Below are 14,241 nucleotides of genomic sequence, written 5' to 3' on the forward strand. Positions count from 1 at the left end.
AGGCTGAGTGTGGTACTAGTGTAAACATAGGCTTCATTGACTGACTGAGGTAAACAGCCTAGTGTACACAGGGAATCCTCATGTGGTTGACGGGGTATGCAGACCCCGGTTAGACGCATAGACACGGCTAGTCATGTTTGAGTGTGGTGGAGCAGTTTTGAGTGGAGTACTTACGGCTTCTTCCCCTCCAGGGTGTTCAGATGGGTCTCCAGGGACTCCAGAAGACTCTCGGGTGCCTGCAGAATCCATAAGAGAAGGTTCATGTGACCACAGTGGTAAACAGACACACATTTGACTGCAATAGTGAGAAGCCACATAGTACTGACGTGGTGGAGAGACACCTTCATGAGATGTATTCTAAGTTGGTGTGACCGCCGTGCTCAGAACAGGTGGATCGAAAATGGTTGACGGAAATGTAACAGAACTTCGAAAGAATGAAGCACTGATCCGCACTCCAAAAAGAGACTGAAGGTTTCTTTTTTTGTAGTTTTTATATAATTTAGGGGTCGGTAGACACATGTTTGGGCCTAAGCCTTTGTGTCAGTGTCAACAGGGCTATGTTGTCCATGGAGACACACAGGTCAGGGGAATGTTCAGCTGAACGATGAAGAGACAGAGAACACACACATCAAGTGGTTTCTAGGCTAAACCACTTTAACACACACGCACACACACGCGCACACACACACACACACACACACACACACACACACACACACACACACACACACACACACACACACACACACACACACACACACACACACACACACACACACACACAGTACAGAGTACAGAGTAGAGAACAGGTTCATAGGAGAACAGATGAAAACACTTGATCAAAGAGGCTAAAGGGAGACTGTGAGGAGAGAGGGGAGGGGCCACAGGAGGTCAAACACACAGCAGACACAGAATGGTCACAATGGAACATGAAAAACAATGGCAGTGGAGAAATCCATCAAACATTCATGCTTTCATGTGGCAGCTCAGACCATTCCAGCGTGTGTCCATCCTATGACTGGAGGGACACAATCTCATGCCCGCTGGTGTTAAAACAACATGCCACAGATTCCCAACATGCATTGGGGCAGAACGGAGGCCTGTATCACTGACATGACCGCCACACATGCGGCACCGTCACACACATCCATGGTACGCACGCTTGGTAAGCATGCCTCGATTAAGCGCTCAAAGCTAAATAGGCCAGCTATATAAGTCCCTCTCACACACACTCACACCACTTCCCTCTTTAATCACTCTCATTTCCGTGCTCCATTTCCCTGGTCTACTTCCTAGGAACACGCACTCAAACTCTTGATAGTCGACTTGCAGTAGCGTTGCCTGCAGTCTGAGAGGCCTCTGGGTCATAAAGGACCTGATAAACCCTTATCTTCGCGGTATGATGGCCATAGCCAATTACAGGGCCTGTGTGTCTGTGTGTCTGTGCGTGTGTGTGTGTGTGTGTGTGTGTCTGACCTCTCCACCACAGAGCAGACTGGTGGAGGATTTACTGTCACAGAGCTGCCACCAGAGAGACAGCTCCATCACTTCTGACGTCCAATGTGCCACGCTCAGACACACTGGGGTCCTCGTGGTGGTGCGTAGGCATCCGAAAGACATGCCTGATATGAGAAACCTTAAACAGATTAACTAAGTCATTCTAAATTACTTAGACGGGCAAGGTATTCAGGGAATATTACGGGACCGAACGTCTCAACAAGGTTAACATTGTTGGCAGCAGTGTTCCAGTAATTATTTGGAGCAAATTCAAATTTGAAAATAATGACTATGAATTATTGGCACTGTTTTCTGCATCGACTCAACTGTGATACGCCTACATAATTCAGTTCTGAAAACCAACAAGGGACGTACTGTCAGATACACAAACAGCTCTATGAAGACGTTCAGAGATAGGATACAGTTGTTCAATCTCACAGAGAATAACAGAGAACAAAATGGGTTGTTGGTGGCATCATTCTTCCTCATATGTAATAATATAATATAATAATATATAATGCCATTTAGCTGACGCTTTTATCCAAAGCGACTTACATTGCAGTGAGTGTATACATTTTTCAGTATATATGGTCCCAGCGGGAATCAAACCCACAACCTTAGCGTTGTTAACGCCATGATCTACCAACTGAACCACAGAGGATCCTCATCATGTTTGCTCCACTGCTATAGCCTCTAGCATGGTAGGATTGTCAAGATCAACCTGCAATTAAGGTACCTGTCTAACTCTTGTTCACTATAAAAGATCAGATCAAGAACCGCTGGTTTTTCCAAATGCCAACGCTGTCAGGTAAATCCAGGGATAACAGAGAGATATGAGCTCTGGTGAACTGAGAGGATTGTTTTCTCCTTGCCTCCCATTGAACTTAATTCTAAGATTTTGAGAGTCAAGGTTGTATCTCAGCCTTCAGGTGGTGTCACGGTGATGAATGACTTATTGGACTATTGGACGAAGGATTCATTATAATTTATGGTGGAATGTCACTTGTTCTCTGCCTCCTAAAACACTGGCACTAAGTGACCAATAACTCACTCCAGTGGGTCGGGACCGCCTTGCGAGGGAGTGCCGCAGACTCCCACATATTTACCCAGACAGTCCATCCCTGGCTGTGATCTTTCTCTCCCACGCACATATAATACCATTCATAATACATACAGCATTTTGCAGTGATTTATTCTCAACAACTAAACTATTACTTTAGTCAACTAATGTAGTCATAGAGAGCGGAAGTCTTTCTATATAAGTCAGACACCCCAAAGTCCACACATGTTACCACAAGATAAATGAATAGCACCCTATTGGGGTTAACATACAGTATACCTAGTCAGCGCAGTAAAGGGAGGACTTCCGTTGTGTTCCATAGGGGATTTAGAAAGGTGGAATCTAGCCAAACATCTCTGGACAAGGAGTCCCAACTTCATGCCCCCCCCACAGCCCACCCAAACGAAGCATATCATTCCCATGCTCTTCCCACCACCACGAAGCGCTGCCGTAATATGGCAGTAGGTCGCCCAAACCAGACACAGTTCACTGCCAACAGCCTCCACTGTGCTGCTGCAGAGCCGACCCCTTCAATTGGCTCATTGGCTATTGATCTAATCATGCACCCCTCTGCAGCGTGGCCACGCCCCTCTGCACCAGCCCAGGGCTAAGATAAAGTCACACCACGGTTCTCAACTCTGGTCCTGGAGTACACATACAAGCCAGTGCAGACTTTTGTTCCAGCCCTGCTCTGACACAGCTGTTTCAAATGTGTCTACTTATCATGGTCTTCAGTCTGGACAGCGTATTTTGCTTCTACCTCTTTGTTTTTGGATTTGTTTTCTGTAAAGAGCATGACATGTATGACATGTCAGCTATGTAAATAAAGTTTGATTTGATTTAATTTGGACCATAATGAATTGAATTGAAGCTGGGTTAGAACGAAAGCCAGCACACATCCAATAGCTCTCCTTGCAGGACCAGAGTTAGGAGACCCCTGGTCCACATGCTCTCAGTGCATGCTCTCAGTGCAAGTCATCCACACCACCCTCCTCTGCCACCAGAGGGAATAACTCCTTGTCTTGTCTATAGAGCCTCCACAACACTAGAACCAGATCACATAAAGCTAGCTTCAATTTCCCTTCCCAGGTGATTCTAGATGCTGTTGAAACTCTATAGTAACATTCTGGCGGACAAAGATGCAATCGTCGAGCTAAAAGCATCTGAGATGGTTCAGATCTTCAGATCTTGGCAGCGTAATAGCTCTGGCAAGCGTAGTCACTAGTCCAATCTGTTCCTTCAGTCACATCCAGCTTAAGCAGAGCGTAGTCTGCTGTGGGTGCAGGTCGATACGCTCAAAAGACTCCCCCTCAATGTTGTTCTTTTTTTCTACTTTCGGCTGTTAGCCTGTTAGCTTCCCAAAGCTAGCTATATGCACTACACACTACTCACACTCTCAGCCTGTAAGATCAAGTTGCACTTCTGCAAGTAAGAAGAGAGGGGAGGGGGGGCACAGTAGCTGTCAATCACCAAGGGAGCAGAGCTCATTGGCTGGATGGGTGACAGAATGGATCCATGGGATACGCCTCTTCCAGGATGGAGAAATGAAGCAGATTCCTGTTTGCGTGGGTGTCATTCCGGAACTATAATCCCAGATAGTACAAAAAGACCAGCGATTGGCCAGGGCTTCCAGTCCATACAATGAAGTCATATTAAGATTGGTGGAGACAGAGAGTTTCCAAAGAGTTGTAGGCTATTCTATGCCTCAAAAGACATGCAACATCAAGTTAGAGAGCACCACAACATCGACATGCAATGTTAGTACATACTGGATAAGTAGGAGGAAGGGTATCAGCTGACTGAAGATGGAGGATATGGGGCTTCGGACGTGAACAGGACTTACCTGAGTGAGCTCGGGGATGTCGTTCTTGTCAATTCCCACTGTCTGTAAAAGAAAATGGTGGCTTTTCAATTGAGACTTACTCTAGGCTATTCTATGCTCGTGATCATACAGAAGAAGAGTTAAATATTGAACAAAATAGTCCACGTGTGAGTGTTTTACCTCAGCGATTTTGAAGAACTCAGAGACCCGGGTCATCCGTGTCAGGAATCTCTTGTAGATCTCCAGACCATCTTTGCACTGGCTTCTCTTCATCTTGAAGAACTTCTCTGGAAACAAAGATGATGGAACATCGTTTGAACACTGAGCCTCCTTGTTAATATGATTATCATGCAATAATATATTTACTGTCGCGACAACATGACATGACTCTATAAGCATGCTGTAGAATTCATAGAATCATATTCATTTCCATGTAAATGAATAAACCTGCAATATCCCAACTAAAACACAGAGAAAAGTAAATCAGAAGCATATGACCGTATCATAACGATATAAATAACACTTGCCTAATAGATTGATGATACCGTCGTTGTAGCAGGCGTATAACTTGATCAGGTCTTTGAAGAGCAGGAGGAACGCTGCGTTGATCACCCCATTAGTCAGGTCTTGGGGATGGACCTTTGAGAAAGAGGAGGGTTAAATCACACACAGAACATCTTTGTTTTTTTTGTAGAAGGAAATCAGAGAAGTTTATAGGTTATATTGGTTCAACTTTAAGTTACTGCTTTGTAGACTATGTACCAGGGGAGGCTCCTGGAGGCAGTAATCTAAATTAAATGAGTCCGTCCCACGATTTTTACCTCCAAAGTCGCCTGCTATGTAGTGTATGGGTGTAAGATGATTTTAGTGTTACGAAGCTTTCAGGAGAGACACTCTTGTTCAGGTTAGTTAACAGACAACTTGGGTAACATAACAATGCATGATTAGAGTCACATTGTTGAGATGAGTCTTGGGAGCGTACTCACTTCAAACTCCAGCAGTGCGTCTAGCTGGCTCTGCAGGGTGGGCATGCCTTTTAACAGCTTCTCTACGGACATCGTCCTCATCACCCCGTCAGCCCTGAGACAGACAGACAGGCAGACAGACAGACAGACAGACAGACAGACAGTTAGCACACGGGGATAGAGGAGTGGGGGAGTGGGAGAGAGATCATATAGAACAGCTAGAATAGAATAGAATAGAATAGTACTTAATGTGTCTACTGTGTCTGTCTATAATAGAAATGTGAGGACCACCCTTTAGACCTGTGGCACATTCAGAGTCCATAGGCAGACTTTGTCTTCCTGGACCTCATGATGGAAAACAGCTACCAAGAACAACAGCTACAGTCCTGTATATGTGGTATGTATGTACGTGTTGTCCGTGGGAGGGTTGAGAGCAGAGCAGAAGACATATTCCGGTCGTCACAAACAGCCAAATCAAGTACAATTGAATCCAGTATCCCAGCTAAGGATTACACCTTACAGGCTGTTACGCAACCCTATCTCTGGCAAAGACATCATTATCTACACAGTCACACCTGGCTGTTCGGTATTCCGCCCGGCTGGCACACTCTGCTGCTGTGGGACCTTGTGTCTGTCTGCTAGCCCTAACAGAGATGTCTGGATCAGAGTGTGAATAACGGTTCACTTCTGCATTCTACGTCTGCTTCTGTTCTGTACAGGCACGATCATGGCCAGCCCACTCAGTTTGCTCTCATCCGCCGTCTACAATCTATCCCTGGCCTCGGGATCTGGAATGAGTCACTCCCATCTACTAAGAGGACCCTCGGGACAGGCAGGTGGCTTTAAATACTGCCTGCTGTTGTCTGAGGGATAGGGAGGCTGGGAGGCTGGGAGGCTGGGAGGCAGGGAGGGGGAGGGCAAGAGGTCCAGATATCTCCCACGTTGTACCCTACACTATATACAGTAGAAACGGCTGTAGTTGGAGAGGAAAATAGTTTTGAAAAAAATCAATAAAAAAGACAGTAGGGGAAAATGAAGCAGTTCAGATAGAGAGGTTCTGATTCACAAAGGAAGACGTGATGTTTAGGTTTGGGTATGTTTAGACTCTTCGTCCTGTGTACTACGCTTTTACTGAGAGACGTACCCCTTCTTCACTCTGCCGAAGTCGAAGGCCATCTGTCTGTAAGCGAAGGCCTTCTCGTTGAGATAACGACTGTAGCGTCTGATAAACGTGGACATGTCGTAGCCTGAGGGGGGGAGGGGGGGGGACAGAAACACAAGACAGGCACAATGTCACCCCAATGTCTTTCAACTGACAAGCGTCCCCGTTTACACCGCCATGGGAGCCCATACTCATCACCACGGAGACAGGTTTTTAATCGCCGCGGGTGACAGCTTGACTCACCATCAGAGCAGGTTGGTTAGACACAGGACACAGGGGAGAGACGGCGGCGGGGGGGGGCTACTACTCACCATGGGAACCAGTTTTGTCCAGGAAGTTACTGAGGTTGAAGAGGGTGTTTCTAGAGGCCAGGAACTGGATGAACCTCTGCAGGAGAGAGGATAGACACGAATCAGGTGGTATACATACACACTCTCTCTCTCCTAGGTACTGTAGAAACAAGATACGCTAAGCTCAAAAAAGTCAGCTTCTGAAGTGCAGTTATAATGACGTATACACGCACGCACGCACGCGCGCACACACACACACACACACACACTGTATACTGTACACAAACATATACACACACACACAAGCTCGCTCATACATACTGTAATGGTGCTTTTAAGATCTTTATCTTCAAAGAAATGAGTCAAAAATGAAACAGCAGAGACTTGTTGGATGTTTTTAAGGTATTTCAAAGGATTTGTTTGGTATTACAAACACACACGGTACGACTGCAATGAAGAGGAAGCAGGACGTATTTAAGAAGTGTGACATCATCGTCAGTCTGCAGTTTAGGTGATTATGAAGAGGCGGCATTCAAAAACTAGAGCGACACCGTGGGTGTGAATGAGAATGCTGCTGAAATACAGAGTTGAGACATCCAGTAGACTAACACACACCTCACAACCACTAAAAGCTTTCTGCACAACAGGAAACAGCATTCTCTCTCTCTCCCTCGCTCGCTCGCTTTCTCTCTCTCACACACCCGCACGCACGGCACACAGACACACACGCACGTGCACACACACACACACACGCACACGCGCACACACGCACACACTCAGACAAACAAATGTTCATTTATACCCATTTAAAAGCTCTTATTTCAGAAGTCCACACCCAGTTTAATTAGGAGGGATGAGAGAGCCTCCCTTGAGGATGATAGTTTCGTTCCCCTCGTCCCTCCTACACGCTGTTCACACTACACCCCTCCCCCCCTTCCTCCCCCTTCCTCCAACAGTCTCTCACCAGCAGCCTCACAGCAGACGCTGAGCTAATCCCTACACACCTGCCTCTACACACACACAGGGATCTAGGGAAATACATGGAGAGGGGCTGTAATTCACCAGCCAAACAAACACACACACACACACACACACACACACATACGCATGCATGCACACACGTGCGCATGCACGCACACACGCACGCACGCACACACGCGCACACACACACACACACACACACACACACACACACACTCACTCAGCCCCTACTGGGTTGAGATTAGTAGAGGAAGGAGGCGTCAATGAAGAGACCTCATCAGACGGCCGCAGCAGCCCTGGGTTACCAATGGCAACATAAGTCCCGATGTCCTCTCCCATTGATTCCTACTGTAAAGACGGAATGGGATTTGATTATCTGCTTATCACTGCATCTCTCTCTCTGTCGCTGTGGCTCTGCTCCACACAGCCTATCTGCTCTGTGTGATCTCTCTGCATCTGCCTCTTCTCTCTCTCTCTCTCTCCCTCTGCCCTCTCTCTCTCTCTCTCTCTCTCTGCTCTCTCTCTCTGCCCTCTCTCTCTCTCTGCTCTCTCTCTCTGCCCTCTCTCTCTCTCTCTCTCTCCCTCTCTACTCTCTCTCTCTCTCTTTCTCTGCTCTCTCTCTCTCTCTCTCTCTCTGCCCTCTCTCTCTCTGCTCTCTCTCCTCTCTCTCTCTCTCTCTCTCTCTGCCCCCCCTCTCTCTCTCTCTCTCTCTCTCTCTCTCTCTCTGCCCCCCCTCTCTCTCTCTCTCTCTCTCTGCCCCCCCTCTCTCTCTCTCTCTGCCCCCTCTCTCTCTCTGCCCTCTCTCTCTCTGCCCCCTCTCTCTCTCTCTCTCTCTCTCTGCCCTCTCTATCTCCTTCTCTCTCTGACATCTGTTTCTCCTCCCTCCATTGTGTCCATGTGGCCGTGTAGCAGCTCTCCAGGATGTAACAGTCAGTCAGTCATGTAACAGAGTGTTTAGACAGTGGGAAGGGAACATCTGCTTATCTGTACCAGTGTTGATGCCGGTTGACCTCAGTGACCCCCCATAAAAGAGGATGGAGAATGAATCAATGACTGGGTGAAAGAAGGAATCAAAGCGTGTATTTACATATGTATTTACCAAACCATATGTATTTACATGTATACTGTAAATGTACTGTCATTTACTGTCATTTATTGTGTACCATACGTATAATGGGTATCATTTGTGTCTCCTATAGCTCTCTGACTGAGCTATCGTCGTCAGATACATCCTAATCCACTCCCAAAACAACCAGACTCATCCCCCTTGAACCATAATCAGCCCCCTAGAGAGCTCTCCGTGAACAAAGACAGACCACAGCAGGTCCGATGATGCTAAGTCGTAAACTGACCCCTACAAAAGCCATTCCCGTCCCGGCTACCCCCTGATGACCACACCGCAGGCCTCATGGGACCTGTAGTCCTAGGGTGCTTATCCTGTAGTCCTAGTGTCCTAGACTCACCTCATTTCCTTGCACCATCATGTGGTGTGTGGTGACCAGGGCCTTGAAGACCACCACCCAGCTGGCGTTGCCCGCCCGCTCAAACAGTGTGTCGGCCATGGAGGGGATGTTGACGTTGGACTCCTGCGTGGCCTGGACCAGGTCTGGGGGGAGACGGGGGGGGGGGGGGGGATTAAGGTTATCAGTCTACGTAACACAAACGTTTGGGAATGGCATCCTCGACTCAATCTTACAAGGTGCAGGGTTAAAGGGTTCAAATCATATCATATCAAATTTGAATGGTCGTATACACAATGTACACTATACAATGTAATGAAATGTTTCAGGGTAAGCAACTCCTCAACAATGCAACAATCAAACAATAACAATTCACAGTGCAATATCATCACAATAAAAAAAGCTCTATTGGATCAAAACATGCCTGAGCTGTGACATGGGTGTTTGAACATTACAGTTCACACATTAGAACAGAGTGCCTAACGGGTGCTTTCGTTAAACAGCAGCGGAGGCTGATGGAGGTAGAAATCAGAGGCTGGGCTCATTGTAATGCATGGAGCGTGCATTCCGTTCCATGAATCCTCCGATTTCTACCTCTGTCAGCCTCCGCTGTTATACAGGTACTGTTCTGATTGACTGTCCTTGTCACGTCAACCATGAAGGTCATTTGAGCGAGACACAACCAAGCAAGCCTATTGTGACGGTGTCTGAACTGAATGACATTGACTGGCCCTCCTCATCGGTGTCCTTTCTGTCCCTGCTCACACTGGCACAGACACAGTACAGAGCTGAGGACGGAGGAGAGGAGAGGAGAGGAGGAGGAGAGGAGGAGGAGAGGAGAGGAAGAGAGAGTGGAATTTTCCCTTCAGTGAGAAGCAGCACTCAGAGCAGGCAGACACACCCACCCAACCCACCCACCCACGCCGCACACACACCACACACACACACACTGACAGATGCCATCTTCCGAGGAGACAGACAGACAGAGAGAGAGGGGAATCTCAAGCTGTTCTGTCTCTCTTGCTCATACACAATAAATCAGCTCTGGTGAGAGTATTTACCGCAGTACAGGACCTCTCCTCAGCCTGTGACAGCTCTCTAATAGAGAATGTGTGATTTATGAGATAAAGCAGACAGAGAGAGAGAGAGAGAAAGAGAGAAAGAGAGACAAGGGAGACGGAGAGAGACAGAGAGAGGCAGAGACTCTTTACTCTATGTATGAATAGTTGTCATTCTAATAGCCTTTATTCAGCAAAGCGGGGAACAGGGAACAAGATGAGAGAAAATCTCTATCATGTCACTGGGAGAAGTCAGTCCTGGTGCTGTATAATACATCTCTTGTCACTGTGCTGCCAAGACACAGAACCAGCTAAAGAGATTGATATCGAATTGTTCTCTCCAACTTTATACAGCTGTAATTATCAATACATCCCCGTCAAATAGCATTCATCATTTGATTTGACTTGTAATACGATCTTCCTCCAGCCAATGGAGATTTAGGAGACGAATGAAGTTGAACAGGGAGAGGAAAACACATTTGTGTAGAACATAAAGAGCCAGAGGGGGAGGGAGGGAGGGAGGGAGGGAGGGAGGGACGGAGGGAGGGACGGAGGGAGGGAGGGAGGCAGGGATGGAGGGATGAATAAAGAGGAGAGGGAGGGTCCCAAGGTCAAGGTGTTATGACAGATGTGTTAAATATAGTAGGCTGCTGTTGCATGTCTCCACCCTCTTTCATCATGTTATTGTCATGCAGCAATGATTCCTGTCCCCTCCAGTGAGGTAGGGGAGATGGTGTCAAAATAGGGTCACATTCCATGGGCACACACACACACACACACACACACACACACACACGCGCGCGCGCGCGCACGCAGGCATGCACACATGCGGCTCTCATGCACACACACACAGTCACACACACGCAAGCACACACACGCACACAAGCACACACACACACACGCACACACACACAGTCACACAAAGACATACACACGCACGCACACACATACACACACACACACACACACACACACACACACACACACACACACACACACACACACACACACACACACACACACAGAACACACACACACACACACACACACACACACACAGAACACACACACACACACACACAGTGTGAAAGATAATCCCTGAGGGAATGATGATTCAGCAGCGTGGCCTCTACTTCCCCCGCTTGTCGTCTCTTCTCTGTCATCTCTCTCTCTCTCTCTCTCTCTCCCTCTCTCCCTCTCTCCCTCTTTTCTTTCAAACATCAACATATTGCACTGACATACACATGGGCACACAGGCACGCAAACACATGACAAAACAAACAGGCACACAAATAAAAACAGATACTCACACACCCAACCTACACACAACAGACAATAACACACAGACACAGACAGAGAGACACACACACACACACACACACACACACACACACACACACACACACACACACACACACACACACACAGACAGACAGACAGACAGACAGACAGACAGACAGACAGACAGACAGACAGACAGACAGACAGACACACACACACACACACACACACACACACACACACACACACACACACACACACACCCATCCACCCACCCACCCGTACATCATTACACTGATGCTAATCTAGACCCCTGACTGCTGGATACTAATCACTTTAGCCTTAGCCGCTAATCTCAGCCCCTTGTTAAACCCACCCAGCTGCCTCCCTCACAGGTGAGGTCTGAGTGCAGCGCAGCAAAGAGCAACACATCCACACCAGGGGGAGGCTGGCGGAGGTAGACATCGGGAGGCTGGCGGAGGTAGACATCGGGAGGACGGCGCTCATGGTAATGAGGAATGAAATGAGGAATGGCATCAGTCAGAAGTGATGGTTTGATCCCATTCCTCATTCCGTTTCCATGCGTTACAATGAGCCCCGTCCTCCCATTTCTACCTCCGCCAGCCTCCCCTGATCCACACATGACTGTTTACGGAGGGCTTCTCTCTCTCACACACAGGACTCTACCACAGTCACGCTGCAGTGCACACCACAGTCATAATAATAGTAATAATAATAATAATAATAATAACAATAATCTATCTACATTCGGTTGTATAAACAGATAAGCTGGAGAGGGAAGGCAGGATGGGAGAGAGAGAGAGAGAGAGAGAGAGAGAGAGAGAGAGGGAAAGAGTGGGTGGGAGAGAGACCTGCGGAGAAGCAAACGAGAGCGAGAGAGAGGGTTGCAAGAAAGATGAAAGAGAGTAGAGGAGTCGAGAGAGAGAGAGAGAGGGCGAGAGGGAGGGAGGGATAATGAGAGAGAGAGAGAGAGAGAGAGAAAGAGAGAGAGGTGACTCAGTGTTGTACAGTAGGTGTAGGTGTCTCCTGATTGAGATGCTGAGCAGCAACAGCAACAGCAGCAGCAGCAGCAGTACGAACTCCCAGCACACAGCAGCCCTGACTCACTGTCCCAGCTCATCCCTCCCATCTCTGCATTATTCATACTGGGGGAGGAAGGGGGGGGGGGGGGGGGTGAGGGAGGGGAGGGGGTGGCAGAGAGAGAGAGGCGGGGAGGGAGGGAAGTATGGAGGGAGGGAGAGAGAGAGAGAGAGAGAGAGCAACATCATTAAAGGTGATGATTGGCCTTGGAAGGTGAGTAATGGCACCCCTGACATGAGAGAGAGAGAGAGAGAGAGAGAGAGGGGGGGAGAGAGAGGGAGAGAGAGAGAGAGGGGGGGACCACCGTAAAGGAGGGAAGGCTGTGACAGGACACAGTGGAAGCAGGAGTAATGGCAGCCTCAGTGAGCCTAGGCTGGTGGGCAGCATTGGCAGTGATTCCCCTAATAGTCCCATCCCCATCCCCAACTGACTGCGTCCCCCCCCCCCACCCCCCCCTCCCCCGTCATTCTGCAGCAGCCAACACATCACTACAATACACACCAAACACACTCGAATACACACCTCATGTACTGTACACACAGGATACAGGACACTTGCACCCTCGGGACACACACAAACACACACACACTCACATCCTGCCACAGGCACGCACGTGGAAGCAGACTAGGTTTTGAGCTTGGGCTTTTCTGCAGAGCTTAACAACCATTTAGCCCACTGAGCTAAAGACTAGCCGATGCGTTTTCATGTCTTAGGCATCCTGAGAGTGTCCTGTATTACGGCAAGCTATTTCTACTGTACACGTGGCGTGCGCACATGCACGCACGCACACACACACACACACACACGCACGCACGCACACACACACACACACACGCACACACACACACACACTCTCTGCTCTATTTATACTGCCACACCACCTGAGGCATCATCGCCCAGCAGAGCGTGCTGAAGAAGAGCATCATGGGATGGCTCTGACATCATCGCATCCTCTTGTTCGTGTGTGTGTGTGTGCGTGCGTGCGTGTGTACGTGTGTGTGTGCACGTGTGTGTGTGTGTGTGCATGTGTGTGAGTGTTCATGTGTGTGTGAACGCACAAAGGGAGGAGGGGAGGGGGGAGTCATCGACGAACAGAGAGAAACCTGTCAGCCATAAACAACAGATATTAATATTCGGCCTCCGATGCATTTGTCATCACACAGTGCAGCAGAGCTCCCGGTATTCTGACAAAGAGAAAAAAGAGAGAAAAGATGAGTGGAAAATCACAATCCTACAGTCTAAACACTCTGTCACTCTGCGTGACTAGACTCTGAACATCAACACCCACACAGAGACAACCAGCAGTACAGCATGCCACTAGCTTAGGGCTGTACACCCTAATGCTCGCTGATACTAAGATGAACACACTTTTGTGTGTTGGTTTTAGATGTTTCCTAATCTTCCCAAGCTTCTCTGTAGCACGGTGACGATGAGTGTCTATATGCTCAGACAACATGACAGTTCTGTTGACGTATTGTAATCCACTGGTTGGAGAACGTACTGCTTGTGCTAAGCTAGGCTAGGCTAGGCTAGGCTACTGTATGTGATTCCTGAGTAGATCCAC

The 14,241-nt window shown here is 48.2% G+C and overlaps 1 protein-coding gene across 1 annotated transcript in view; it reads right to left on the minus strand.

Moving 5' to 3' along the window:
* Window positions 1–170: 170 nt before the first annotated feature.
* Window positions 171–14,241, minus strand: part of LOC310810377 (clathrin coat assembly protein AP180-like) — a gene marked incomplete at both ends in the record, with an annotated part of 22,344 nt that continues 8,273 nt past the window's right edge. Inside the window, 8 exons of the mRNA XM_083678104.1 lie at window positions 171–236; window positions 4,401–4,442; window positions 4,560–4,666; window positions 4,907–5,018; window positions 5,366–5,459; window positions 6,489–6,591; window positions 6,818–6,893; window positions 9,241–9,383. Coding sequence (XP_083534230.1) covers window positions 171–236; window positions 4,401–4,442; window positions 4,560–4,666; window positions 4,907–5,018; window positions 5,366–5,459; window positions 6,489–6,591; window positions 6,818–6,893; window positions 9,241–9,383 — 743 coding nt within the window. The remainder of the gene's footprint in view (window positions 237–4,400; window positions 4,443–4,559; window positions 4,667–4,906; window positions 5,019–5,365; window positions 5,460–6,488; window positions 6,592–6,817; window positions 6,894–9,240; window positions 9,384–14,241) is intronic.

This window comes from Argentina silus (genome assembly GCF_951799395.1).
Source record: "Argentina silus genome assembly, chromosome: 10".
Lineage (NCBI taxonomy): Eukaryota > Metazoa > Chordata > Actinopteri > Argentiniformes > Argentinidae > Argentina > Argentina silus.